The 27,708-nt window shown below is 62.5% G+C and overlaps 1 protein-coding gene across 1 annotated transcript; it reads right to left on the bottom strand.

Annotated features, from left to right (window-relative positions):
• SEMA6B (semaphorin 6B) lies at positions 1-27,674 on the bottom strand. Its single transcript, XM_038567719.1, is given in 20 exon segments — positions 1-1,152; positions 1,154-1,246; positions 1,249-1,455; positions 1,457-1,941; positions 2,230-2,288; positions 2,367-2,444; positions 3,162-3,308; positions 3,394-3,576; positions 3,939-4,088; positions 4,306-4,437; positions 5,261-5,478; positions 6,872-6,960; positions 7,398-7,517; positions 7,883-7,973; positions 8,394-8,495; positions 8,799-8,861; positions 8,994-9,054; positions 10,609-10,732; positions 10,879-11,028; positions 27,628-27,674. Coding segments are annotated over 19 exon segments (2,706 nt in total). The 5' UTR covers positions 11,000-11,028; positions 27,628-27,674; the 3' UTR covers positions 1-969.
• Positions 27,675-27,708: the final 34 nt, after the last annotated feature.

The raw sequence follows: 27,708 nt of genomic DNA, 5'->3' as shown, positions 1-27,708 counted from the left end.
GCCGGTGGTTGTAAACAGTTTTATTGATGGGGAGGGGGTTGGGGGAGGCAAACTCCAGAGAGGGTCCAGGACTCAGCTGGCCACTCAGCTGGCATGCATGGTCAGCTGGAGGTCAAGGGAGAGGTCACAGGGGGACGGGTGGCATGGGACCCTCTGACCACCCTGGGGCCGTATTTACAGTGGGGCCCGCCCGCCTTCCCCGCCCCCCAGACCACCAAGCCCTTTAGACAGCTGCTGCCGATAGGACTTCTGGGCAGGCCCTCCCGGCCCCCTGCCCGAAACCCCTTCTCGTCTCCCCCTCAAACTCCTGACCGGCACCTCGGAGGCCCCCCGGCCTTCTGGAAGCCCCGGCGCCGACTCAGCCAACGCCCAGGCCGCTGGGGCCACCGCCTCGCACACAGACAGGTACACTGCACGCTGGCCCGCCGCGACACACACACGCCGGCAGCAGCCCTCGTGGGCACACACACACACACACCTCCCTCCCCTTCCTGGCCCCTTGCACACGAACACGGCATGCACACACACACACACACCCACACACGCCAGGAGCCTGGGTTGAGGAGGGGCCTGGAAGGGGGGGGTGGGGGTGGGGAGGTTGGGTCCGCAGGTGCGGCCCCTCCCCGGCCCCGCCGCCTCCAAGCCCCCGGCGGACACCCCGAGAACGGAGTTGTGCAATTGGATAGAAATCTGCAAAAGAAACGCCAATTGGAAAACAAACCCAAATCCACGCGCAGGTCAACCTCAAATCCGGTGCACATTCCTCCCGCCCCCCCGCAACCCCAAAGCGCCTCAGTGTCCCGCGGCCCCGGGCGGGGCGGGGGGCGCGGGGGGCGAGCTCGTTGTGCTTCCGTGTGGCCGAGGGGCCCCCCACGCGGGCGGGGCGGGGGTCTTGAGCACCCACTGGAGCTGGGCCGGCTCTCTCCTCCTGGTTCCCGTGGCTGGCACCGCCGAGGCGGGCGGCCCGGCCTAGGGCACGGGGGGCGCAGTCCTGTCCGTGCCCCCGTAGGCGAGGAGGTGCGCCAAGTCCGTGGCGGGCCGCGCGTGGCGCCCGCGGGGGCGGTCGCCGGGCCTGCCCTCGCCGCTGTTGAACGTGTGCGTGCGGCGCAGGGCGGCGGGCGGCGGGCCGTGGGGGCCGGGCCTCCGCAGGCTGGCCGGTGGGCGGCGGGCTCCAGGGCCGCGGGAGGCCGTCGGCGGCGGCGGCGGCGGCGGCGGGGTCCCGAGGGGCCCGTGGGCGCCGACTAAGCCCACGCGCCGGCGGTCCGGGCTGGCGTGCTGGGTGAGCGGGAAGTCGCCGTGCGAGGCGCGGCCGGGCCGGGCGTAGAGGCGCGCGTCGGGCGCGGGCTCGCCGGGCGCGGGGGCGGCGGGGGGCGGCGGGGGCGGCGGGGCGGCGGCTCGGGGGCGGCGGGCGGGCGCCAGCAGCAGCAGGGACGACGAGGCGGAGGCCGAGAGCAAGCGGGTGGCCGTGCTCCCAGGCGCGCGCGCCCAGGCCGTGGGGGTGCGGCGCGGGCAGGCGCTTCTGCGGCAGCGGCGTCTGCTCGGGCGTGGGCAGCAGCCCCGAGTCCAGGTCGTGGGGGCCGCCCTGCAGCAGCGTGGCCTTGGCCCAGCCGTTCTGCATCAGCGGGGCCAGCAGGGCCTCGGGGGGCCCCCCGGCGCCGCCCACGCCGCCCACGCCGCCCACGCCGCGGCCCCCGGGCCCGGCCGCCCGCCGCTCGCCCAGCCGGCTCACGCTCAGCACGGCCTCGCCGCCGCCGTGGGCCAGGATGGCCTCCTTGTCCTTGCGGCGCGCCAGCTCCCGCCGCTCGCGGAGGCCCACGTACCAGCCCACGCTGAAGCCGGACACCACGGCGCCCACCACGAAGGCCGCCACGGACGACGTCACCAGCAGGTTCACCGACACCAGCCCCGCGCGCTCCTCCGCCAGGCTGGCCCGCAGGAGTCCTGGGCGGGAGGGGGCGGCGTCAGGGCGCCGCGGGGGGCCGGGGGCCGGAGGGGGCGGGGCAGCCCGGGCCCCGCCCCGCCCCCGCCCCGCCCCCGCCCCGCCCGGCTGTCCCCCGGTCCTCGCTGAGTGTCTGCGCATCTGTCCGCCTCTTGGCCTCTCTCTGTCCCTCCCCTGCCACCCCTCCTGGAAGTGCCACCCTGCCCCTCCAAGGCCCTGACCGAGGCCACCCCCACCCCCCATCTGGGCAGCACTAGGAGACCCTGGTGGTCCCCCCTCCCCCCGCTCACCTGTACAGTCCCCTAAGCCCGCCGTGCTGGCCCCGGACACGTCCTGCTCGAAGGTGCCTCTGACGGGGTAGGAAGGGCGGTCAGCAGAAACCGCCGGCCAAGCCTGATCCTCACCCCCCGACCCGGTCTCCCCGTACCTGGTGCCAGGGCTGAGGAAGATGCAGGAGCCGTCGGGGGCCCACCCGCAGTAGGGGTCCTGACTGCCGATACAGTTCCTAGGGCAGACAAGTGACCCAGCGGGTGCATCAGCCGCCGGCCCTCACAGGCACCTCTTACCGTCAGCTCCGGGAGGCCCTGTGACAAATCTTTGCACTTAGGGGCTACTTATTCCCCCCACTTCGTAGGTAAGGCTCGGGCCAGTTGGCTTCTGCCCAAGTGGGGGACACTTGGCACTACTGCCATGCTGGGGGGCTCAGGGAAGGATCTCTCGGTGCCGAGGGCTCACGCTTGAGCCTAGGGGCGGGCCAGGACTTTACATCTGATCTGGCCACCCCTTAAAGGCAGGGAGGCAGCTGTCTTCCTGGTCCCCAGCTTTTGCTCTGGCGGCTCTTAAAGATGTCTGGCAGATCTCGTACCTTCCTCTGCCCACAGCCCTCCAGGGCTCTCGCCCCTGAAAGCCCAAGTCTTCCCTATGGCTCACAACACCCTGCTCGACCGCCCCCCTCCCCTCCCGGTTCCCCCCTTCCCTCTCTTCCCCTTGCTCACTCTGCTCCAGCCAACCGGGCCTCCTTGCTGTTCTTCCAACATACGAGGCCCGATCCTGACCCAGGGCCTTTGCACAGGCTATATCCCCTGCCCAGCTCATCAGGCTCATCGTTCAATGAGTCAGGACACTGTTGGGCCCTGGACTTGAACGTGGCTCTCCCGGCTTCCCATGCTCATTTCCCCTTGCTTCCCCCTCACCTCCACAACCTGCCCCAAGGGGAACTCACTTCATGCACCCTGAGTACTGCTGGCAGCGGGCCACCGGCACGCGGACCACACAGCGGGGGAAGGCTGCCAGCAGGCCACCTGAGGCTGCGTCCAGCTCCAGGCTTAAGAGCCGGCGCCCTGCCTCACCGCCGCCCGACCGTCCACACCTGGGGGCGAGGAGACTGTGAGACTCAAGGGCGGGCCCCATTGCCCTGCCCACCGGGCCCACCTCCCCACCTCTACCCACCCCACCTGTCTGGCCGGTAGGTCTCAAACTCCTCCAGGAAGACACTGGGCCCAGTGGTGCCTGAGGTGCTGGCATTGGGCCAGATGAGGAACTTGAGGACGGTGCCCACCTCGGAACCCAGGAAGACAACGGTGTGGTTGCCCCAGGGGCCAGCGCCCACGTCCACAGCCACTCGCGTCAGCTGGTGCCTGGGGCCAGGGTGGGCAGGGGGTCAGGCTGGTCCCACAGTCCCTGTGGGGCCCTGGGTCATGTAGAGACAACACCCATGCCAGGTAAGGTAGGCATGGGCATGGTGACATGGGGGCACGTCACAGAGAGACAGGCCCCCAAGCTGGGCTCCTGCCTGTCCCCCGCCATCCCCATCACGTGCCCCCCCCCCCGGGGTGCTGCATACCCGGCTGGCTTGAGGGTCTGGCTGCAGCAGGACCACTCTCCACCTTGCCCTCGTGCCCACCGGGGCCCCGTTCTTCCTCCCCACCCACCGCCCTGGCCTGGGCTCTCCCCACCACCCACCGCCCCACCAGGGCCCCAGCCACGCATGGGGACTGACCGCATTAGAGTCCGCACGATCCAGGGCGCGTGGCCCAGAGAGGGCACCGCTTCGTCCATCAGGGGGTGGGTCTTGACAAAGTTGAGGATCTCATCGGGGAAGGCGCTGGAGGCATTGTACTGCATGCCGGGAGCCGCACAGCACCCAGGCCTGGGTGGGGAGAAGTGCTGGTCAGGCTGCACCTGGACATCCCTACGCAGGGGCTCTGATTTGCCAGCGGACCTGCCCGCAGGGCCTCGGTTTTCTGCATCTGTCTAATGGGCGTGGCTGAAGGGCAGCGACAGATAACCACCTGGCAGTCCCGGCCCTTCGTTCTAGAGGCGGGACCCCACCCAGGCACCCGTTTTGGGATCAAGGGGGCTCTCACCGGGGCCGTGGCACCTGGTCCTCCGGCACGGGTGTCCAGATGGACTCAGGGGACTTCTGCTCACGGAAGCGGCCTTCAAACACAGCAGCCACCTGAGTCATGTCAAAGGCGCAGACAGCCGAGCCGGGGATGCTGGGGGAGTTAGGTGAGAGGCAGCGGTGAGCCTGGTGGAGGGCACTGCCTTGGTCAAGCGTGCTGGAGAGTCTCTGTCCCCATGAAGCTGTTGGGCCCTGGGCCAGAGAGGCCACCCAGCCAATCCAGTCACTCTGCTTCCTCAACAGGGTCCTGACTGGACCACAGGTCACCTCCTCCACGGCCACTTGCGTCCCTCCATAGCCACCCACCGTCACTTGCCTGGATGTCCAGTCTCCCAGATGCTATACTCTTGCCCCCTTTCAACCCATTCCCCCAGGGGGCTTTCCAAAAATGCAAATCTGATCTTGTCTCTCTTCTGCTCCCCACTCTCCCATGGCTCCCTGGGGCTCTCAGGATGCAGTCCAGGCTCCTCCCAGTGGTTCATTCCCTCTCCGCCCTCATATCCTCTGCTCACCCCCTCCTCTTCAACCACAGAGGCCTCCTCCGTACTGTTTAAACATCCCAACCGCACTGCAGCCTCAGGGCCTTTGCATATGCTATTCCTCCAACTTGGAATGCTCTTCCCTTTCCTGCCATCTCATACCCAAGTGTGCCTTGCTCCAATCTCCCTCCTCCAGGAAGCCCTTCCTGACCCCCTCCTCTAAAGGCAGAGAGGGAGGACATCCCCCATTTGCCCACTTCTGACCAAAGGGCCATGGAGGGTCGATATCTGGCCTTGTCCTACCCCAGCCTGGGGCTGATGCCGCTCAGGAGTCCAACCTTGCCCAGGCCAGGCCCCAGGGAACATATGCTGAATGCAGGACCTCTCCACTCACATCCACCCCGTGCCCGCAGTTTGTGCCCTTTGGGGCCCTCTGACCTGTTGCTGGGAGTGGAGAACACAGCGAGGACCACGGGCCGGCCCCCCAGGCTGACCACACCCGTGACAGCCTGCAGCACGTTAAAGTAGAAGTGGGAGTCCCCAGGCACAGAGCAGTTGAGCCGCGCCTTCAGGAAGGACGTCCACTGTTTCTCCAGCACCCGAGGGGAGCCTCCCAGGTCATTCTTGCACACCCGGGCCACGCGGGACACCACCACCTGGAGCAACAGCAGGCAGATGGGGACCTGAGCCATCACCCAGGCCAGGACAGAGGGGTCCATCCCTGGCTCACTGTGGGACCCCAGATGGGGACCCCATACCCCTCTGAACGTCACATTCCCCAGTGGAAACATGGGGGTGTCAGGTGTAAGTCTCCACGTGTCATGAATCTCACGTATTTACGGATCGCTCACTAGGTACCAGGCACATAATTCTCAACATCTCCTACATTCCTCCCAAACTCGACAAAGGAGGGGACTGATATCCCCATTGTACAGATGAGGAAACTGAGGACCAGAGAAGGAGAAGTGGCTGGCCCAAGGTCACAATAGTAGTAAATGGAAGGCTGCACACTTCACCGTCCAGCTGCCTGGGTGGACTGAGGAATAGGATAGATGAGCAGGATGAAGGGATGGCAGGATGAAGGATGGATGGAGTAGTGGATGGTTGCGTGGATGGATGGATGGATGAACGAATTTGAAGGAGATAATGATGCATGGATGGATAGAAGGATGTGTGTATGGATGAATGGACAGATGGGAGATGAAGGGGTGGGTAGGTGCATGGGTGAGTGGGTTGATGGATGGTTGGACGGTAGGTGGATAAATGGGTGGTTGCCTGGAGGAGGAGTAGTGGATGGCAGATGAAGAAGGACATAAGGATAGATCAATGGATGAGTGGGTGCATGGGTAGATGGATGAGTGGATGGGTAGACAGAAGGTTGAATGGCATGAACAGGGGAGGGGGGATAGATAACTGGATATACCGAAGCGCGAGCAGGAGGTGAACGAGCTAATGAGTAGGATAGAGAGGTGCATGGTTAGCTGTATGAATGAATGCACCGGTAGCTGGATAAATAGGTGAATAGGAGATGAAAGGGAGGTAGGGCAGACGAGCAGATGGCTGGCTAGCTGGAGGATGGTTGAGTCAATGGGTGAGCAGATGGGTAAATGGAAAGATGGATACATGAACTGATGGAATTATGGGTGGGCTGAAGAACACACAGACGGGTAAATGAGAAGGTGGCTGAGTAGGAGGGTGAGTAGATGGATGGACAGTGGAGGAAGGGTGGATAAACAGTTGAGAGACGGTGGGTGGACAGGTCATAGCAACCACCCGAGGACTGGAACCCCAGAGGTGTTACCTGCCTTCAAACCCATGAACCTCACCCAGGGCTGTGCCCACCAAGGCCGCTCCATAATGTCTTCCAGCCTCGGAAGCCTGGTCCTGGCTGGAGTGGAGGGTCTTGAGGACCACAGGTGGAGGGTGGAACCCCTTGCCCCAGGTGGAGATTCAGGGAGCCACCTTTACTCCCTGCTTCCCATGGCCAGAGCCTTTCAGCAACATGCCCTACCACCCGGGCCTCTTGGGGGTAGAAGAGACGGGACTTACCTTCTCCAAGTAGTTAAACTCCATCGCGATCTCCCGGAAGAAGAAGTAGATGTGGCTGCCCCACTCCACGGCATGGACAAAGTAGGGCTCTGTAGGAGAGGAGGGGTCAGAACCGAGCCTCTGACATGAGGAATGGAGTTTCTGGGGTGTGAACAGATCAGCTCGGGTGAATTATTTTACAGAGAAGGGGGGACACTGGCCGATTACCCAGGCAAACTAAAATAGACTCAAAGATTTTTTTTGGGGGGGAATGCTGGGTGTCAGGATCCCAAAATCACTATGTCTACCCTTCACAAACAGCAACATCCACTATTTTTGTCACCTTCCTCCTTCATGTGTTGAACCCCTCTTGTGGTTCCAGTTCAAGCTTCTAAACCACCCATTTCCAGCAAGTTCTACTTCAGATCCAACTGACATCTTTCCTCTACTTTATCTTCTAAGAAGTCAGTAGGTTGCAAAGATGGGATGGGAGTCTCCTTCCTGTCTCCTCTGGGGGGGGGGGGGATTCGATGAATGCCTGCCCCACCTTTGAACCACTTGGAGTCGTGTTTCACGGTTCTCAGAGTGGGCCGGTCCCCCAGGCTGCGGTAGATGACAGCATCGATGGCTAGGAAGTCGGTCACCGTGGCGGTGAAGAGCATCCCTTCTGGATGGGCGTGAGTTGGGGGGAAGCAGGTGAGAAGTTGCGTCAGATCACAGAGGCCAGGGGCAGGGTGGGTCACAACTTGATCTTGTTCCAAGACTGAGCCCAGAGCCCACGGGAGCTCCTGTCCCTAGGCTGAGCCCGGGCCCCACCTAGGCCCAAGCCCAGGATGATCTCCAGCTGCCCCAGCTGAGCCCTGACCTTGGCTGAGTGCTGACCGTGGCCAAGATCCTGTGTGTTTCACACACATCTGGACAGACAGATGGCCTCCCAGCCACCTTCATGATCACCCAACTCCAAGAATAGAAAATGCCACCACTGGTCAGGGCTGGGGGCCCATCAGACGGTCAGCGCTGGGGGACACTCACCAGAGAAGAGGGCAACGTTGGCATGTTTGGGATCGTACGGGCAACGGGCCATGCCGCTGATGTTGTCACCGAGGGGCTGCAGTGTGTCCATCTGTGGGTGGGGGGGCACAGGGCCTGAGTGACAGCGCTCTTGGCCACACCAGGCAGTCGTCCCCCCGCCCCAGCACCCTGGGCCCTGAGGGATCTTGGCTCCACCTCGGATGCTTGTGTGACTTGGACAACCGCTTAAACTGTCTAGGGCGCTTAGTTTACTCTTCTGCGAACAGGTCTAAGAGTCAATCCTTGTTAATCCTATAACTGGATTCTAGCTTAAGTAGCTGTGGCTTCCCGGATCTCCTCTGGAAGCCTCCTAGGGGGCTCTGGGGGGTGGGGGGCGGAGGAGGGCATATCCAGTAAGGCTTCCCGTAGGAGGTGATGTGGCCTGGGGAAAGGGCACGGCCAGTGAGGGCAGGTGAGCCTAGGCCAGGAGGTTGGACCTGGGGCAGGCGGGGCGTCCCGGGGGGAGACTCACGCTGTAGTTGGCGCACACGGGGTTGAAGGCGTTGGAACCGCACACGAAGAGCGTGGATTCGTCCCGAAGAAGCAGCACCTTTACAAAATTTCGACACTCGCCCTGGGTGGGGCGAGAAGAGAGAAGCCGTGGTGGGCGTGGCCACGGTGTGGGCGTGGCTAGTTCGGGGGCGGGGCCGGGTGTGGGCGGGGCCAGTGCGGGGGCGGGGCCGGGTGTGGGCGGGGCCAGGACTGGGACCCCGTCTGGGGGTGTGGGACTTGAGCTTCCGGGACTGACCGGGGCTGTGGGCGTGGCCACGCCTGAGGACCACTTGGGGGCGTGGCCAGGCTCGGGGCGTGGCCATGGCAACCCGAGGGCTCCGGCCGGGTGGGGGCGTGGCTGGAGGCGTGGCCAGGGCGCACTCACCTCCTGCTTGCCCTTCATGCGACACACGTTGATGTCACTGGGGTTGGAGCGCCAGGTCAGTTTCTGGGAGCAGAGGGAGTGTGAGGGGAGCGGGATCCCTGGCGCCCGATTCCTGCTCCCCAGCATCGCGTCAGGGCCCCCGCGCAGGAGCCTCCAGGGCTGCCCCCACCCCTCCCACCTGTGCCCCCTCCTCACCCGCTGGTACCGCAGCTCCGTGGTCGTGGGGGGCTCCAGCTCCACCCGGTACAGGTTGTCCCTAGGGCAGAGGCACAGTCAGTGAGGATGGGGGCCTCCATCACCCCCCGGCCCCCACTCCCCGTTCTCCAACAGGTCACACGCAGGGGTGAGCAGGGGCCGCAGCTGCGGGCAACTGCAACACCAAACATGCCCTCGCGTGCTTGCTCATGCCATCGCACGCATCCCCACGCCCGAAAATGACCCACGGGTTCTAGCACACTCCAAACGCCTTGACAACGCCAGCTCGTGCTTACACACCCCATGGCCTTAGGGGCCTACAGCCAACCCCGTGAACTGTCCAATGCCTTGCCATCGGGTGCCGTCAGGTGCCCCTCCCACCACCTCCAGTCTCCCCCAGGTTCTTCCCTCTCACCCCCCGCCGCAGAAACTGCCCTGGTCAAGGTCACTGACAACCCCGTGCCAAGTCCAGCAGTCACTTCTCTGTTCCCCTCGCCCCCACTGCAGGGTCTGACTGGCTCCTACCCCTTCTCCTGGGAACTCCTCAGGGATCCGGCTCCCCCGCCCCCATCTGGCCCCCTCGGTCTCCCACCCCTCCCCCCTCTCCTCTGGAGTAACCCCGTCTATGCCCACAGTCCTGTCTCCAGCCTGGCCCCACCCTGAGGTCAGCTGACCCTGGAGATCCCCTTGCTGGGGTTCCGGGGCGTCCGTCACTCAGCTTGGCCACGCTGCCCCCAACTGTCCCCTACACCTGCTCCTGCCCCATCGCTCATCTCAGCTGAGGCCACTCTGTCCTTCAAGGGGCAAAGGCCACAACTTGGGAGTCATCCTCAACTTGCTGCCTCTCCTCCTCTCCCACACATCAGCCAATACCATCAGCTCTGCCTTTAATGTCCACCAAGAATTTACCCCCTTCTCGTGCACTCCGGGGCCACCACCCCAGTCCACCATGAACAGGGCAAGTCGCCTTCGCTTTGGCCTTCCTGCTCAGGCCCTCGATCGTCCTTCCCTCAGCAGCCATCAGAGGGCGCCCAAGAGCACCTGAGTCTGGTAGGCCCTCTGCCCCCAGCCCTCGGGGGCTCTCCATCACTGGGGTAAAAGCCCAAGTCCTCCCTGAGGCCCCCAAGGCCCCACACAACCTGCCCTGTCCCTTCCCTGCCCTCCCTGCCTCCCTCTCTCTCCGTCACCCACTCTGCCCCAGCCAATTGGGCATCCTCAATGTTTTTCCAATACACCAGGCCAGGATCCTGCCCCAGGACCTTTGCATAGATTGTGCTCTCTGCCCAGATTTCTCCCTCTCCCCCAAGATGTCCCCATGATTGACTCAGGTCTCAACTCAAATGTCACCTCTCAGAGAATCCCTGGAGCCCCGCATCAGCACCCTCTAGAAACCCAGTGAATTTTGACCAAAGAGCTATCCCCACCTGCAAACACACCATAGCAGACTCTGGGCTGTAACCACAAGTGGAGTTGAGACAGCACCCTTTATAAAGCCCCAAGGACGCCAATTTGTACTCCAGGCAAACAACATGGCCCAGAATCCAACCGCCCCCAAAATGCCACCACCTGCTCCCCACACCTCACCCTGCACACTCTGCCCGACAATCCCTCATACCTGTCCCCGATGAATAGGGTCCTGTTGACCCGCAGGACTCGCTGGATGTGGAGGTCTTCAGCACCCTCTGCTGGGGTCAGGCGTCCTGGCCCGCTGCCCACGAACACGGGGTAGTGGTTCAGGTCTGGGGGAGGGTTTGGGGAGGGGTGTGATCCAGGGCTGGGGTGAGCCTGGCCTGGTGAGGCCCCCAGGGAAGTGGGCAAGCAGACCCAGCTTTGGGGAGCAAGAACCCTCCCTCGGGTCACCTGCTCCCCCAGGACCCCCACTCACAGTCCCTGGGGGCCACGCTAAGCGGCGGCGGCTCCTCGGGGAAGAGGCCGTTGGCTCCCCCCAGTAGCAGCAGTAGGAGCAGTGGGGCCGGGCGAGGAGGGGGCGCTCGCGGGGTCCGCATGGCGAGGTCCGGGCGACGAGAAGTGACACCTGCGGGCGGGGGGGGGGGGGGGGGGGGGGGGGGGGGGCCTGGCGGTGAGCGGCGCGGCCTGCAGTCCCGCCCTCCGCCGAGAGATGGCGCGCGCGAGCCGCAGCGGCCTGGGCCTTCAAACCCCGGAAACATCCCCGGGGGCAGTAACAAAACATAACACCAAGCGGGCAGTAATAGTAACGCCAGCACTTATGGAATCATCAGAAAGTTCTTTTTTTTTTTTTTTTTTTTTTTTTTTTTTAGAAAGACCTTTCTGACCACATCGTAGTGAGAGGTGAGAGCTCCGGAAACGGAACGGGTTCTAACAACCACCACCACCACCACCACCACCACCACCACCACCACCACCACCCCGTAATGACAATATTTAAATGATTTTTAAATTAAATGATTTTAAAGAATCAAAAAGCATCATGAGAATGACACACACAACACTTCGAAACACGTACTTGAATAGTTCAATCTTAAAACATATATTCAAGGATTCTTAGAATTAAAACACAACAATCCTGGGGCGCCTGGGTGACTCAGTGGGTGTTAAGCAAGTGACCCTTGATTTCTGCTCAGGTCGTGCTTTCTGGGGGGACGGGGGGAGGATGATCCAGCCCGGTGTTTGCCTCAGCACTGAGTCTGCTTGTCCCTCTCCCTCTGCTCCTCACCCCCGCTTGCTCATGCTCTCTCTCTCTCCCTCTCAAATAAATTAATAATTAAATAAAATCTTAAAAAAAGAAAAAAACCCCACAACAATCCTAAAATGAAAGGCTCAAAAAAATTTGTTTTTTCAAAGTCTCTCAGAATTTTATAAACTACAATCTGGGAACTGCTATACTTTAGAATCGTAGAATATTCCAGCTGGCGGGGGACCTCAGAGGGACCCCGGCAAGTTTGACTTCCTTCCCCACTCCAGCCTTCCTGGCCTCTGCTGGAATACCTGTGTGACAGGCACCTCACTACCTCTCAAGGGAGCTTTCCTCAAGGGAATCTGGAGAACCTGCCCGGTGGTGTGCGGCGTGGAGGCTTCCTCCGGTTGATGATCGACAGTCGGTGGAAGTGTGAGCAGAACTCACCCTCTGGAACCCAGCCCTCCACAGCCCTGCCAGCAGGGGTGCAGTCTGGTGGTCCTGAGTAAGGAACCTACGGCCTCGTCCTTCCGGGAAGCCCCAGGCAAGGCCTGTGCCTCAGTTTCCCCATGCGCGCAGCAGGGACATCTCCACGCCCTGTCCTGGCCTCAGAGCTCCGAGATTCTGAACCTCTGGAGGTGAAGGTGGTATGAGGACTTTGGCCCTACAGTGCCTGCCTCTGAGGATTCAGAGCCAAAAAACAGAAAAGCCTTGCGTGGAGCAGCAGAGCTTCCTCTTCGTGACCCTGGACTTCCTGGATTTGTGACTCAGCAGACGCCCGGATCCTACGTGTTGGTGGGACATGCCTCTGCTTCCTTAAGAGTTTCCTTCCCTGGCTCCTCCCCTGCTCGGCAGCCTTCCATGGCTCCCAGGGACCCCCAGCCACTGCACAGCAGTCAAGGCTCCGGGGTGGCCTCCAGCCTCCCGCAGCCTGCTCCACCCTCAGGCCCAGCCTCCTCCGCCACAACACCTGCCTGGGTCAGCCAGGCTTCTCAGGTGCTCTGTCCTTCTTTTTTTCAACATTTTTCTTTTTTTTTTTTTAAGATTTTATTTATTTATTCATGAGAGACACACACAGAGAGAGGCAGAGACACAGGCAGAGGGAAAAACAGGCCCCATGCAGGGAGCCTGACGTGGGACTCGATCCCGGGACCCCAGGATCAGGCCCTGGACTGAAGGCAGCACCAAACCGTGGAGCCACCGGGGCTGCCCCATTTTTCTTTAGTATTTTAAATTTTTAATTTTTGAAAAGATTTTATTTATTTATTTGACAAAGAGAGAGAGCATGGGCAGGGCGGAGGAGCAGAGGGAGAGGGAGAAGCAGGCTCCCTGCTGAGCAGGGGACCCTGTGTGGGGCTCGATCTCAGGACCCTGGGACCACGACCCAAGAGGGAGGCAGATGCTTACTCCGCTGAGCCTATATTGTGTTAAATATATATAACATAAATTTATCATCCTGACCATTTCCAAGGGCGCAGCTCAGGGTACGAAGTACACTCACCCTGCCGCACAGCCTCCCCGACCACCATCTCCAGAACCTTCCATCTCCCCACACAGAGACCCCGTCCCCAGGAAGCACTGACCCCCGCCCCCCGCCCCACCCCTGGCTCCCACCACCTCCTCTGTCTCTGTGGACGGGCCTCCTCTGGGGACCTCCTGGGAGTGGGGTCCTGCGGGAGGCGTCCTTCTGGGTCTGGGTCCCCTCCCTGAGCCCGGTGTCCTCGGGGTCTGTTCATGTGGGGGCAGATGTTGGGGTCCCTTCTTCCGAGGCTGGGTTGGGATTCTGGGAGCAGACGGACCGCCCTGTGCTTATCCATCTACCCGTCGATGGAAACATGGGTTGCTTCCACCTCTTGGCTGTCGTGAATAATGCTGCTATGAACATGGGTTTGTGAACATCTCCTGGAGGCCTGTCCTTCGATTCTCGGGGGTATAAACCTAGGATCACATGCTAATTCTATGTTTAACTTCTTTGAGGAACTGCCAGACTGTTGGCCACAGCGCTGCCCCAATCTCACATTCCCACCAGCAGCCCACGAGGGTTCCAATTTCTCCACATCCTTGCTAACATGTTGTTTTCTGTTTTTTTTTTCTGTTTTTTTTTTGTAGTTGCCATCCTAAGGGCTGTGAGGTGATGCCCTGTGCATTTTATTCCACGTTCTATCAGAATAATATTTAACTTAAGAAACTTCCAGAGATGCCCAGGTGGCTCAGCGGTTAAGAGTCTGCCTTCGGCCTAGATCGTGATCCCAGAGTCCTGGGATCGAATCCCACATCGGGCTCCCCGCAGGGAGCCTGCTTCTCCCTCTACCTGTGTCTCTGCCTCTCTCTGTCTCTCATGAATGAATAAATGAAATCTTTAAAAAAAAAAAAGAAATAAAAGCTTTAAAAAATTTTTAAGTTAATTAATTAAATTAAATTAAAAATAAAAGAAAAAGAAACTCCTAAACAAAGCTTCCATTCACTGGCCATGCAGCATCGTTGCCAGGGGCAGGACCCCAGAGCCAGGCTGCAAGGGTTCAAATCCCGACTCAGCCATTGATGGGCTGAGTGACCCTGGCCAGGTTGCCGCCCGCCTCTGGGCCTCCATCCCCTCGTCTGTAAAATGGGCATGGGCAGTCCTGACCCCACAGGCCCGTGGCGGGTATTAGCACAGCACCTGGCACACCGCAGGCGCTCAGTAAGTGCTGATTATTACGATTCCTGTTGTTGCCGTCGGCATAGTAAGTACCAGAAGCTGGCGCTGGGGGGCTTCCAGGAATTACCTCACAGAGCCCCCCACTGGCTCTAGCAGGAGTGGGGTAGCATCCAGCCCATTCTGCAGACGTGAGAGCGGAGGGTGTGATTTGGGGGCTGTGGTCCCACCAGAGAGGATGCAGCTGCCGGGTGGAACCCAGGGCTCTGCTCCTAGGTGTCGAGCACCCTAATGGCCACAATGAGATCAAGGACCACCCAGCGCGCCCCCTCGACCCTCGACCCAGAGAGGGTAGCAGTCACCTCACACCCGAGGCCCTGGGTCAGGATGGGACGGGATGGGATGGTGACTAACTTTTCCTCCTGGTTTTCTCAACTTTGTGATGCAGCAACCGGAGGCTGGGAAGGAGTCCGTTTGCTCCCTCTGTCCACCTGCCCCAGCCCCACAGGTCCACCCAGGGACCCCTGGGACCCAGCCTGGGCTTCTCGAGCCTGGCTCTCCCACCAGCCCCGTCATCCCCTAGCCAAAGAGTGGGGTGTTTACCCCTCCATCCCCTCCCCTGCCCTGAGGGCTCTGCGGCCCAGCCCCCACCTCCTACCTGGTGTCCTGGCCTCCAGTCCTGCCCCTTCTCTATCCTCCTCAAGGTGGCACAGGCATCTTTCTAGAACGCAAATCTCACCTGTTTTTCCCCTGCTCTAAACTAGGGTCTCTTCCCCTGGGCACTGCTGACATCCAGCGTGACCATTCTCTCGGGGTTGGGGGGTGTCCTGGGTACTGCGGGGTGTTGAGCAGCATCCCTGGCCCCCACCCCTTGCTGCCAGGAGAACCCCCCATGTGACAACCACAGGTTTCCCCAGACATTTGTCCAGTGTCCCCTGCGGGGCAAACCCATCCCCAGGTGAGAACTTCTGCTCTAAACCCTTCCATGGCTCCCCAGCGTCCTCCAAATGAAGTCCCAGCACCTCCTCCCTCCATCCTGTCTCCACCTCTGGACATCTGCACATGCTGTTCCCTCTGCCTGGCACACCTTCCTCCCGCTCCCAGCAATCTGGTACTTGTTCTTCTCAGACACCTCCTCCAGGAAGCCTTCCCAGATCAGCCCAGATGGGTTTCCTCCAGGTTCCAACGTGTTCCCCCTTAGCGTCCTGATCACCCCATCTTCTAACTGCCCAGCTGTCTTCCCCACTGGACTGTGAGCCTCCGGAGAGGGCAGGACAGGGTCTTGGCCACCACTGTGTCCCCAGCACCCTGCGCACAGGGCCCTGCATACAGTGGGAGCTCAAAAAATAATAAAGGTAGCAAACACCAAGTGCTTACTATGTGCCAGGTATTGAAAAAACCTAAATTAATTCATTTAATCCACACAACACACCCGAGAAGTGGGTGCTGTTAATATGCCCCCATACAGATGGAGAAACTGAGGCAGCAGAGCTGAAGCTGAAACCTGCTCGGTTAATACTATTTTGATTATAACACAGAACTGAACTCCACGTGCTCTTTTTGGGGGGAGTCTGGGCCACTTTGGGGCCAACTCACTGCACCTGGCCTCGGTTTCCCCCCCGACCTGGGGCTCCTGGAGGCCCCAGCACCTCCCCCCGGCCCCTGCCCCCCCAAGACCATCTGCCTCTGCATGAAACTCGAGGCGCCTCTGCCAGCAGCCACCCGGCGCCCGCCTGCCCGTAAGAAGCACCACCACCTGCCCAAGCACCTGGCCACCAGGAGCCACCACCAGGGCCAGATGGGGCGGGGGGCGGGGGAGCCGTGTGGCCAGGAGGTGCGCCCCGTGGCGTGGAGGGTATCCGGGCCCCCTCGTGTTCGCCTGCCTATGGAAGGGGGCGTGCCTCCTCCTGCAGCCCCAGGGACACCTGTCCACGTCCCACGGAGGGACAGTCGTGGAGCAGTAGCGCGCCAGCCCCCATCAGGGCGCCTCACCCGGCGGCCGGGCCTCTGCTGCGGCCTCGACGGGCACTCCACCTCTCGGCACCCGATCCCACTGTGCAGAAGAGAAGACCGAGGCAGGGGCAGAAATCCCTCAGGGCCGCTCTGCTTTAGCGCCTCTGCTCCTCGGGGAGCCCCCGGGCCCGACTGCCTTACTGTCCTCCCCGCTCCGTAGCTACTATAACTTTTTTCGTTTTTAAGATTTTATTTATTTATTCATGATAGACATAGAGAGAGAGGGGGGCAGAGACACAGGCAGAGGGAGAAGCAGGCTCCCTGCAGGGAGCTGATGCGGGACTCGATCCCGGGACCCGGGGTCACGCCTTGGACCCAAGGCAGACGCTCAACTGTTGAGCCACCCAGGCGTCCCCGTAGTTACTATAACTTTGACACAGGTTCCAGTTTCCTCCTGGAAAACCTCTCCCACCCGGCACCTCTTCGGGCCTCTGGCCTCTGACACTTCGGTGTAAACTTTAGGATCAGCTCGTAAGTTCCAAACAGGTAACACATAAAACCTATTGGGACTTTCACCTGAACGATGCTGAAGGTGGGGATCAAGGTGACCTCCCGACTGGCGGCTGAGGCTCCCCCGCGGCTGGTGCCCCCTCTGTCACCTCTGCCTCAGGCACCGCCTGGGAGTCCTGCCCCGCTCCCCCAACACCCTGGCCCCCAGCCCCCAGTCCTGCCGGCTCTGCATTCACCTTTATCCGGAAATCTCACTCCTTCCCAGCGCGGTCCCGGTGAGGCCCCGACGCCTCCTGCCCCTGCCCTGCCCCTGCCCGGACCATTGCTGTGTCCCCCGCGCCCTGGTCCGGGCTCCCCGTGGCGGCCACCAGACGGCGCCCGTGAGCCATCAAGTCAGGCCCTGCCCTCCTCTGCCCACAGCCCCAGGGCAAAGCCTCCCCCCTGCCCCCCCAAGACCCTGCAGGATCTGGCCCCAGCCCCCTCTTCCCCATCTCCCGACGCCCACGCTGCTCCAGCCACACGGGCCTCCTTCCACAGGACAGGTGCGCTCCTGCCCCAGGGCCCCCCGGGAAAGATAACCACATCCCTCCTCACCTCAGGTCTCTGCTGCAAAGCCACAGCCCCCTCGGGGGCCTCCACCCTCCCACACTCTCCGAGGGTCCAATTTAGACCCTTTGCTACTCCGAACCTGGCCCCTCAGACCAGCAGCAGGGGCCTCACCTGCAGCCCTTGGAAATGCAGAGCCCCGGGCCCCACCCAGACCCGCCCAACCTCGCAGGGACCCGTGTGCACAACAGTCTTCGTGCACGGGTGATCCCCAAGTAAAACAATCACCCACATCGCCTGTTCAGAGCCCGTCTGCCCCCCCGGACGCTGAGCCCTGTCCCCACCGCATGTGGCACACCGCTGGTGCTCAGTCAGGGCTTTATTTTATTTTATTTTTTTAAGATTTTATTTATTTATTTATTTATGAGAGAGACAGAGAGAGAGAGAGAGGCAGAGACACAGGCAGAGGGAGAAGCAGGCTCCATGCAGGGAGCCCGACGTGGGACTCGATCCCGGGTCTCCAGGATCACACCCCGGGCTGCAGGCGGCGCTAAACCGCTGCGCCACCGGGGCTGCCCTCAGTCAGGGCTTTAGGTGAACGAACGAAGCGTCAGCATCAGGAGGGGGATCCAGACGGGGTTTCCTCCCTGGTTCCACCTGGCCTGCCCTGTCCGCACACGCACGTGTCCACAGGTGTGGGGCCCCCCAATGTCCACAGGCCCCGACATCCACAGCACATAACACCCTCTGTGTGTTCTCGTGTATCTACAGATGCAGCCCCAGCGCCCCCACGCGCCCCGACACTGGCAGGCCGTCTGCAGGACACACAGTGGGTCAGCCTGCGCACCCCGCACCCTGCCCCCGTGAAGCTGCTGCCCGCCACCCCCCATCCCCACTTGATGGCGTTCTGGCCATCAAACAGTTTCCAAGGGCCTCAACTAACTGTGGGCACCAGGCGGGCCGATCCCCGGTCTAATCTCGTTGGTGGGTTGGGGAAACTGAGTCCCAGAATGCGGGTTAGACACACAACGCAGTTGGCCGAAGAGCTCCAGGTTAGCGGTGCGGCGTCCGGAATTGCTGGGCCCGGGGTTCAAAGCCTGGCTCTGCCTCCTCTTGGCTATGAGCCCTCCCAAGCTCACCCCAACCCCCACCCCATGTGGGCCTCGGTTTCCCCACCTCTAAGCAGCAGGTGACCACAAGCCCAAACCTACGATGTGGCTATGACGACTAAAGGACACAAGCCAGACCAGTGCCTCCGCCCCCTCAACCTGGGTCATTTGCAGTTTCCGGTGGGGGGGGGGGCACCTTCAAAAGGAGAAATGCGATTTAAATAATGTGTTTTATTTAACCCCCTAGATCCAAAACGGCGCTATTCCCACAAGCAATCAACATAAAAACGATCAAGTAGGCATTTCAAGGGCTGGTTTTCCCACTTAATCCTCGGAGCCTGGTAGGTGTTTTACACTAAGGGCGCATCTCGATTTGGGCGGGCCACGCGAGATCCCGCAGCTCCAGGGGGAGGGCTGAGCGACCAGCAGGACCACCGTGGTGTCGCCAGTGTCACCACCGCGCACCGTCTGTACATTGGAGGCTCTGGCCACATGCGCCCCTGGGATGAACCCGCCCCCGCGGAGGATCCCCCCATCCCCTCTGCCTGAGCACAGAAGTTCTACTTTCAATCTACCTTAAATCCCTCTTGCTTCCAGAAGCTCCCACCAGCTAAAGGCCTGGGGGCCTGGCACGTCCCACTTGGGCTTTTTGAGAATTGGGGTTGAAGAGCAACGCCACCCTCCCCTCTGGTCCCGCTCCCCTCAAGCACCTCTTGGCCAGTGCAGCCCGCACCAGGCTCAAAGGCCTGCAGTGGCTCCCCAGTGCCCGCCGAAGAGCGGGTGGACTTCTGCGCGTGACACTCGAGGACCCCTCCCACCCCGGGAACGACCTACCTGTCCCTTGCCCTCCTGTCCTGCCAGGCGTGTGTCGAAATCCCCAGTGCCACATCCAGGTCTTTCCCGAGGGGGACATCTGCCTTCTCAAGGCCCGGCTGCTCCCCGGGAAGCCCCTCAACCACCCAGACAGGGTAACCTCGCTTTTGCTGCTCAAAGCCGCACAGCCGACTCCTGCTCGCCATCTCTATCGGCTACGTGTGGGTGTGCCTTCTTCCAGGAAGCCTTCCTTGACTGCCCCTGACACAGCCTCGGTTTCCCTAGGCTCCCCCAGCCCACCACACCTCCTTCAGCTCCACCCAACCCCATCACCCCGGGGACCAACTGTTTACCCCACGTTGGGAGCTACTCATTCACTCATTCCACGAGCAGTTATTGTGTGCCATCTGTGTGCTGGGCACTGTCGCAGGCATGGGGACACAGCAGGCAACCAAGATTGTTGCCAAGCCCTGCCTTTCTTGGGGCCCCTCCATCCACTGGGGAGATGGGAGGGGACACATGTTACCAAATAATGGAACTTGGGGACTTGTGATAACATTGACCAAGTAGAAGTGCATCAGGGGGGAGAGATGGTGGCACATGGTAAAGGGGCTGCTCAGGTCCGGGCTTGGGGGGACCGCCTGGAGCAGGGACATTCCAGCAGAGGCCTGGAGGCTGACACGGGACAGCGGGGAGGATGTGGGGCAGGGTGCTCCACGCGGGCAAAGGCCTGGGGGCTAGAACCATTACAGCAGGGAAGGTCCCAGACCCGGGAGGCTCCCCCTGCACCAGACCAGACACCGAGCGTCAATGTCCTCGCCCGGCACGGAAGGCACCGCGACAGGGCCCGGTACGCGCGTGTGGCCCGGCTGGGCGGCCTTGGGCCAGCCGCTCGCCCTCTCTGGGCCCCTCTGCGCCTCGGCAGGGGACTGAGGCAGGGACTCCGAGCCAGGCCAGGAGCCCGCTGCTCCACCCGCCAGGGCCAGGGCGGGGGGCGGGATGCTTCCAGTTCCAGAGAAGGAGCTCCTGCCCCAGGATTCCAGGGGCCCGGCGTCCCCGGGGGGATCGGGTAACCCAGCCCGGCAGCCGGGCCCCCGCGCCTTCCAGGTCTGGTTACCGGCTCTGCTTACAGCTGCCTCCTCCAGCTGCCTCAGTTCCCCCCCGCCCCCCGCCCGCCGTGGCCGCCCAGCCGGGCCTTCGGGGCTGTCTAGGAACTTGGCACAGCAGCCAGAGGGAGTCCCTGGGGCCGCGGCCGTGGAGGGGCTGCGGAGAGGGGCCCCTCACCCTCCAGAGGCTGCTGGATGCCGGTTAACTCGTCCCTCGCCAGACTGGGGTGCAGCGGCGCCTCCTGCTGCCCCCCTCTGTGAATCAGCTCCGAGGCACACAGTAGGCGCTGCCTGAATACCGGCGGGGTGACCGCGCACCGACAGTGCACCTGTAAGGGAGCTGCAAGGGAGCTGTCGATGGGAGACTCTGCTGAGCACCTACTGTGTACCGGCACAGCAGGAGGTTCAGCGCGCCCTGCCAGGGTCCTGCGTGTCAAGGGCTCGGCCCGAGCTGGGCATTCAGGAAACACTCCATTCATGCTGAGTGTCTCTCGAAGAGGACGGTGCTCAAGAGTTCCTGAGCCGCCTTCCACATCCGCCCACGGGGACTGCAGCTAAGATTTCTCGAAGCCCCTACACCCTGTGGCCCCGACGGCCCCCCAGCAGGAACTCATTTCCTGCCCACGCCAGCCCAGCGAGGTCACGGATGGAAAGACAGGCCCAGAGAAGTTAAGCCACTCGGCCAAGGTCACGCAGCACGGAAGGGTGCAGCCGGGATCCCCGACCCCGGGCCCGCTGGCTTATGCCGCCCCTTGCTGCGTGCCCGTGGGCATAGGCTGCGGAGCCCAAATGCACTTCGGCGGGCGAGCAGCGGAGACCCCAGAGAGGCCGCCCTGTCCTCGGGCCACTCGGGGTGGGGAGGCGGCGGCGTGGAGAACAGGTGGCAGGGGCAGGACCTCAAGGGGGGGGCCACAGACTGGCCCCTGGGGCTCCAGGCCCAGACGGGGAGGGGGTGGGGGGGGCTCCTGGGTAATTAATTTTAATCACTGTTTGGAAATTGGGCCGCCAGGAGGCAAATCGGAAGCAGCAACTTGTAATTAGGAACGGGGAAGGGGGGGCTGGCTTCTCCACGATGATGCGGCGACCATTCTGAGAAAATTAAAGTGTCATTTATACCCAGCGGGTAATTAGAGGGCCGGGAGGGGGCCGCCCAAGGGGGTTGGGGGTGCCCAGGGAATCCAGAGTGGGGCTGGGGACGGGGCGGACACCCACCGGTTCCCAAGTGGGGAATTCTGGGCAGGCCTGGGGCCAACAGCCCCGTCCGCAGCCCCACGTTGGCGAGCTGGGCCTGCTCCTGGGGGCAGAGGGCAGGAGAGGCTCGTGCTAGGGGGCTCCCCTCTGGGGAGGACAACCTGGTTCTTGCCCTTGGGGTCCAACAGCATGGCGAGCCCAGCCCTCCTTTCTCGGGATTCTGGGAGCTCTCGTGTCTCCCAGGTGGGCAACCCCTCCACTCGGGATTCCTCTACCCCACCTGCCCCTCCCCCAGAGGCCTTGTGTGGGAGGCCACAGGTATCCTCAAGTGGGACCCCACTGAGAGCTCCTGGACACAGGGAGCAGGCAGGGCTGGGCCGCCTGTTGCTGGGAACGGAAGACCTGGCAAATGAACTCGAAAGACAAAGGCGGGGAGATAGGTCCTGGGGGACAGCCCTGGGGTCAGAGTGGACCACAAGTCCGGGTGAGTCAGGGCTCAGGAATGGCAGAGATGCTGGCAGAGGGATGTGGGCCCTGGGGGATGGGGCGTGAGAACTGCACATTAACGGGGAACAATAGTGGGGGCCCGAGGCCCCTATCTTCTGGATGCCCTCAGAGAATCTTGCCACCCCAATCTGTGCCCCATCTCCCCCCGGAGCCTGGGGCTCGACCCTCAAAGGACAGTGACGGCGAACACCCAGGGGCATCTGTCGTGCTCCAAGCTCTGTGCTGTGGGCCTTACACAAAGTACTAGTGGGGTGGGCGGGGCGGGTTCCTCTTAGCCCTTTACAGTTGGGGACACTGAGGCCCAGAGTGGGTGAGCAACAGGCCCAAGGTTGCACAGCTAGGAAGCGGCCAGGCTGGGCCTGGAATCCAGGCCATACGGTGTAGACCCCGCACTCTGGGCCACAGTGGGCCGCACCCCTCAGAGGAAGGGGCCCCGTTTCCCTCCTCCCGCTCTGTAAGTCCCCCGCCTCCTCTATCCACCACCTTCGCCCCCCTCCTGCCTCTGCCCGGCTGGCCCCCATCGTGGCTCCCCTGGGCCAGTGCGGAGGCCTCCATCCAGTCGCCCAGCTCTGGCCCTAGTGGCCCAGAGACCGATGCCCCCACAGCAGCCAGAAGAGGGCCCTGAGCACCCGAGTCAGGTGCCGCCCTCCTCGGCCCCACCCCTCCAGGGTTCAAGCCTCGCTGGCTGGCAGTAGAGCCCAAGTCCTCCCCTGAGGCCCCCAAGGCCTTGCAAAGCCTGCCTCTCCTTCCCCCCTCCCCCCTCCCTCGCTTGCTTGCTCGCTCGCCCAGCTCAGCCACACAGGCCTCCAATGCACCCAATGCAGCCGGCAGGGTCCTGCCCCAGGCCCTTTGCACCGACCACACCCTCTCCCTGGAATGCTCTTCCTCCAGATCCCTGCGTGACTGGCTGCATCCCACTTTCCAGGCCTCTGCTCCGATGCGCTCCTCAGGGACGCGCTCTTTGACACCACGGGCTAAACAGCCCCGCCCTCCCCGCCTACGTCCTCCACTGTTATTATCTTCAGGAAAACGTGTTAGAGTCGATTGACTTTATTTCCCTAGTCAGGATCCATGTGTCCCCGCCTGGCTGTGGGTCCAACAAAGGCCGGGCCTTGTCGGCCTTGGTCATGGCTGGGTACCCAGCACCCAGCACCCAAGAGCATAGGCAGATGCTTATTAAACCATCTCGAGTGAGCGCAGAGACCGCACAGCTCTAAATCAGATCAGGGCCAGAGGCCACAAGTTTCTGGTTTTCAAAGTTAATATTTTCCCTGGAGTAAGCAAAACAATAGGACTAGGCCTGGCGGGTCCCTTGTGTCCTTGTCTTTAAATGTTCAGCCCTAAGGGACAGAGAACAGCATCCACGCTTTACAAATGGGTAAGCCGAGTCTCAAGAGTGGGCATGAGTGCGTGAGTGAATGAGCAAAGACGCTTGACTCAAGCCCAGGTGGGGCTGACCCGAGTGGGCAATGTCTAAGGGCAATAATTCAGTGAGGGAGGCTGTCTCAACCACCCAGGGGCTCTGACTCTTTGGCCTCCCGGAAAGGGAGAAAGTTCTGAAACTATCAAAGTATGTAGCCACCCCTGTGCTGTGAACTCCTACACATCCACCATAGCCCCAGCCTCAATGCCCCCCTCCTCTGCTCATCTTCTCTGATCCACTGGGCAGAGACTGACGTGCCCCAGCCCCATTTGCTCCTTGTGCCTGGGCTCTGACTCCATGGGGCAGAGAGGGCCAGGGTCGGCCTGTTTCCCCTTCTCTGGGCCGGGAAGCCCCTCGAGGGCCAACTAGGCACTGGAGCTGAAGCTTTCTTCTCTGGGATCCCCCCGTCACCCAGCGTGGGACATGGCACACGGGAGCTTCTGTGGAGTGACGGATCTCCCCAGCTGCCCTGGGGCCAGGTCTCCCCCAGGCTCCTCTGAGAACCCATAATCCTCCTCTGGACTCCTGCAGTTGGGAAGTTCTCCCCTAGGTCCGCCCTTGGGAGGCAAGGTGCATCCTGGGAAACGTAGTCCTCACTGGCCTGGGCCTCTCTCCCTGCAGGGCCCTGGGGTCGGCCACCAGGGGAGGGTCGTGGAGGGGGGCTGCTGGGGCCCCGTACCCCACCTAAAGGAGTAGAAGGGGGGTCCCCGGCCTCTCAAGTGCCCCCCACGGCACATCCTAATGCCCGTCTCTGTACCTGCGCATCCCCCACGGCCGTGATGACAAGAGAGTCCAGCCCGGTCCAGCCCTGTCCGCCCAGGCACGGAACCCTGGCTGGGGGGGTGGGGGGTGCTTCAACCATAGGGTGTGGGGCAGGGGGCTGGGGCCTGAGTCTGGGGCTGCCCTGAGCCCCACGTTCCCCCCCACTTGTGCTCAGTGAGGCCCCGCTCCCAGTCGGCCCTCATCACTGCCGGGTCCGGGTCTTGGACGAGTCAAGCTGAGAATCCCCAGCCCCTTAAGCAGCTTAGAGTCTCAGAAGCACCGTCTCTTAAATGTTACAGTTCAAAACACCCACAGTAGCTGGGAATTTCAGAGCAACGTGGAGGGGCGCCTGGGCCCCAACAGATACCAGATTTATTTTTCCAGGATTCTGGAAAGATGGCTATCAACCTTACTTGCCTGCCTCCCAGGACAGGCAACTCACCACCACTCCATGCAGCTCACTGGGCTTCCAGGAGCCCATCTCCTGGTAGCTACCCTTCCCTTGGGGTGCTTAAGGTCTAAATCGTTGCCCGTTCCCTCCTCTGCTCTAAAACGCCCTGTGGCTCCTAACTGCTCTTGGGATAAGGCCCAAGCTCAACTTGGCATTCTTGGCCGCTCTCCAGCTCTCAGGCCCAATTGCTCATTATCTCCCACCCCGAAAATAGTCCAGCCACTAAGGGCTCCCCCAACACGCCCTGCCGTGGCTATGCTTGCCTCGCCCTCTCCCTCGAATCCCGGGCCCCCTCTTCTCCTGGCAACATCCTTCCCATCCCTCAAGTCCAATTCCAGCTCCCCCTCCTCCAGGCAGTCCGTCCCTGATTCCACCTGTCCTGAGGCCTGGCCGAGGCCTGTCTGGACCCCCAGCATCTCCTGACAAAGAGCCAGGCACACAAGACGGGCCACACCCCGGGGTCAGCCAGGGATACCACCTTCCCAGGAGACGGGAGCGCCCGGCATGTCCTTCAGCCTCCAGGGACCCAGCTCACCTGTTCTGCGGGCTGACGTCAGGGTCACCTTTCCAAGGACAGCTTGATTTCTATCTTCCAGGTCCAGCCCCAGGTAACCCGGCAACTCCTGCCTCAAGCCCTGGGCAGCCACTGCGGTGGACAAACCCTCCTGCAGCCTGTCTCCAGCACCTTCTTAGCCCGGTGGACAGAGGCGGACAGAAAAATCTAGAGGTGGAGGGGGCCCCTCCCGGGGCAGCAATACCTCTGCTCAGAGACACCTTCTCACCTTAAAGCAGAGAAGGTGACAGGATCCTGAGGACCCGTGGGTGCTCAGCCCCGGCACAAGGAAGGCAGGAACTGGCGGGAGAGTGAGGAGGTACAAATCCAGGGCATCCTTGGGTGACCTCTCTTTGCCTCATCTCCCTCCACTCAGGCCCTAAACCCAAAGATCGCCTCCGGGGGAGATGGCAGCCCAGAGAGGGCTAGCCCCCGGTCTGAGGTCACACAGCTGTGCTCCTCCTCTTAGCCCCAGTTTTTCCCTCTATGCCGAAGTTTTTCTTTTAGAGAGGGCTGGGGCACCCGGAGCTCCGGGTCTACATTTCCACGCAGCCCGGAGCGGACAGGGTGTGGGCTCCGGGGTAACCTTCCAGAGGGCTCCTGGGTTTCAGCTGGCGAGGCGGCTCCTTTCCCCCCAGTCCTGTCTGGGAGAAGGAGGGGAGAGGTCTGGCTTCCTTCTCTGCCCACTGCGCCAATTTCTTGGGCCTCAGTTTCCACATCTACTCTTGGGAACGGGCCAGTTCAGGGCTGCCACCTCCCCAGCATTCAACGGATCTCCCATGGGCCACAGTGACCTCCCAGCCAACTTCCCCGAGAGCTTGGGGCCCCCTCCCATGTGAGCCCAGACCCGCCCGGGAGCCCCAGCCATCTCCCCACATCCCTGCACTCATTCTAAATAGAGGTTGGGGCAATTGCCCAGATACATCCCCAGATTCAGCCCTAAAGGAAACCAGGGGCGTGTCCTAGGAGGTGGGAAAGAGGCTGGGTGGGGGGAGCCCATGGAGGAGGGGATGCTCCAGCCAGGGGACTCCTTGAGAAGCTGAGGGAAGGCAGAGAAACAGGAAGAAATGCAATTCTGTAAATGGGGTGGGGGGGTCCCCTCTGCGGGCCACCCTCCCACTTTCCTCCTTAATCCCAAAGCCAGATCCCCAAAGCTTGGAGGCCCCTCCCCAGAACTCCAAGCCTCAGTCGACCTCCAGGCCGCAGGTCAAAGATGACACCCTAGGGGTGGGAGGGGGTGGCGGTGGGGCGAGGCGGGGAGGACGCCAAAGACCTCAGAGGGCCCAACAGGGGCTGAGGGGCTGTGAATCGCCTCCAGCCCCGGGACTCTTACAAATACTCCCAGCTCCAGCATCTACTGGTCCCGGGCAGGGGCAGCGGTGGCTGGGTGGGGGGGGTCCTACAGCAGCGCCCCCTCTGGGAGGTGCCCTAAACTCGGAGGGCGCCCGCAGGCGGAGAGCAGGGCGGAGAGGGGGGGCACGTGACCCCCGCCCCGGGGACCAATCAGCGCCCGCAGGAGGGGGGCCCCACTAGGCGCCCCCACCTCTCCCGGCGCGCTCGGAGAGAGACGCTTTCTTTGTCCCTTTGTCAGCTCTTGGGGGGCCCCGAACCCCCAGGCCCCCACTGCAGCGAGGGGCTCCGGGCCCGCGGGCTCTCTGCCCCCACCGCGGCCCCTCCCCCGCCGCGCGGGCCCCCGGACTCTCCCGGGCCGGGCGTGCGGCAGGAGAGGGCTCGGGGCGCCCAAGGTGCGGCGGCTGGACGCGGAGCGGGGCGGAGGGGTCGCGCCGGGCCAGGACCACCGCACGGGTCCCGGGTCCGCCTCGACTCGGCGCTCAGGGCTCCGCCCCCCAGCACCCCCCGCGCCCCCGGCCAGCAGGCCCCTGTCGGCCCCGAACCCCCCACCTGGGCCCCAATCCAGCTCCCCAGCGGCGCAGCCGCGAGCCCCGTTATTGTGCCTCCCACGGCCCCCCCGGACAGAGTCTCCACCCGCTGCGGTGCCGACAGAACCCCCATTATAGCTGCACATCCAGGCCCCCAGGCAACAATCCAGCCCCCCCCCCCCCCCCCGGCTGCGGTGCCATTAGACTCCCCCATGATGGTGCTTCATTCAGCGCCCCAGGCCCAGCCCCAGCCCCTCCGGAGCGTCGCCACCGGACCCCCATGACGCCGTTCCACACGGCGACCCCCCATCCAGCCCCCTCCCCAGCTGCGTCGCTGACAGATCCTCCCGCGATGGCCCCCCCCAAAGCCCCGCGCCGGCCACATCCATCCCCCTCCCGGCGGCGGGGCCCTCGGGCCCCCATCCCGGCGCCTGACCCGGCCGCCCCGGCCGACGAGTCGGCCCCCCGGCTGCGTGCCGACAGACACCCCGGGACCGCGCCGCCCCCAGCCCCCTCCGCAGACGCCCCGGGGCGCTTACCTCGGAGCCGCCGCGCCGCGAGTGCGCGGGAGGGAGCGCGAGGGCGGGAGGGCGCGGGCGGGGGGGGCCGTGCGCGCACCT

This window comes from Canis lupus, chromosome 20 (assembly GCF_011100685.1).
Source record: "Canis lupus familiaris isolate Mischka breed German Shepherd chromosome 20, alternate assembly UU_Cfam_GSD_1.0, whole genome shotgun sequence".
NCBI lineage: Eukaryota > Metazoa > Chordata > Mammalia > Carnivora > Canidae > Canis > Canis lupus.
Note: the sequence above shows the minus strand (reverse complement) of the source record. Positions and strands in the feature narration are given on the sequence as shown.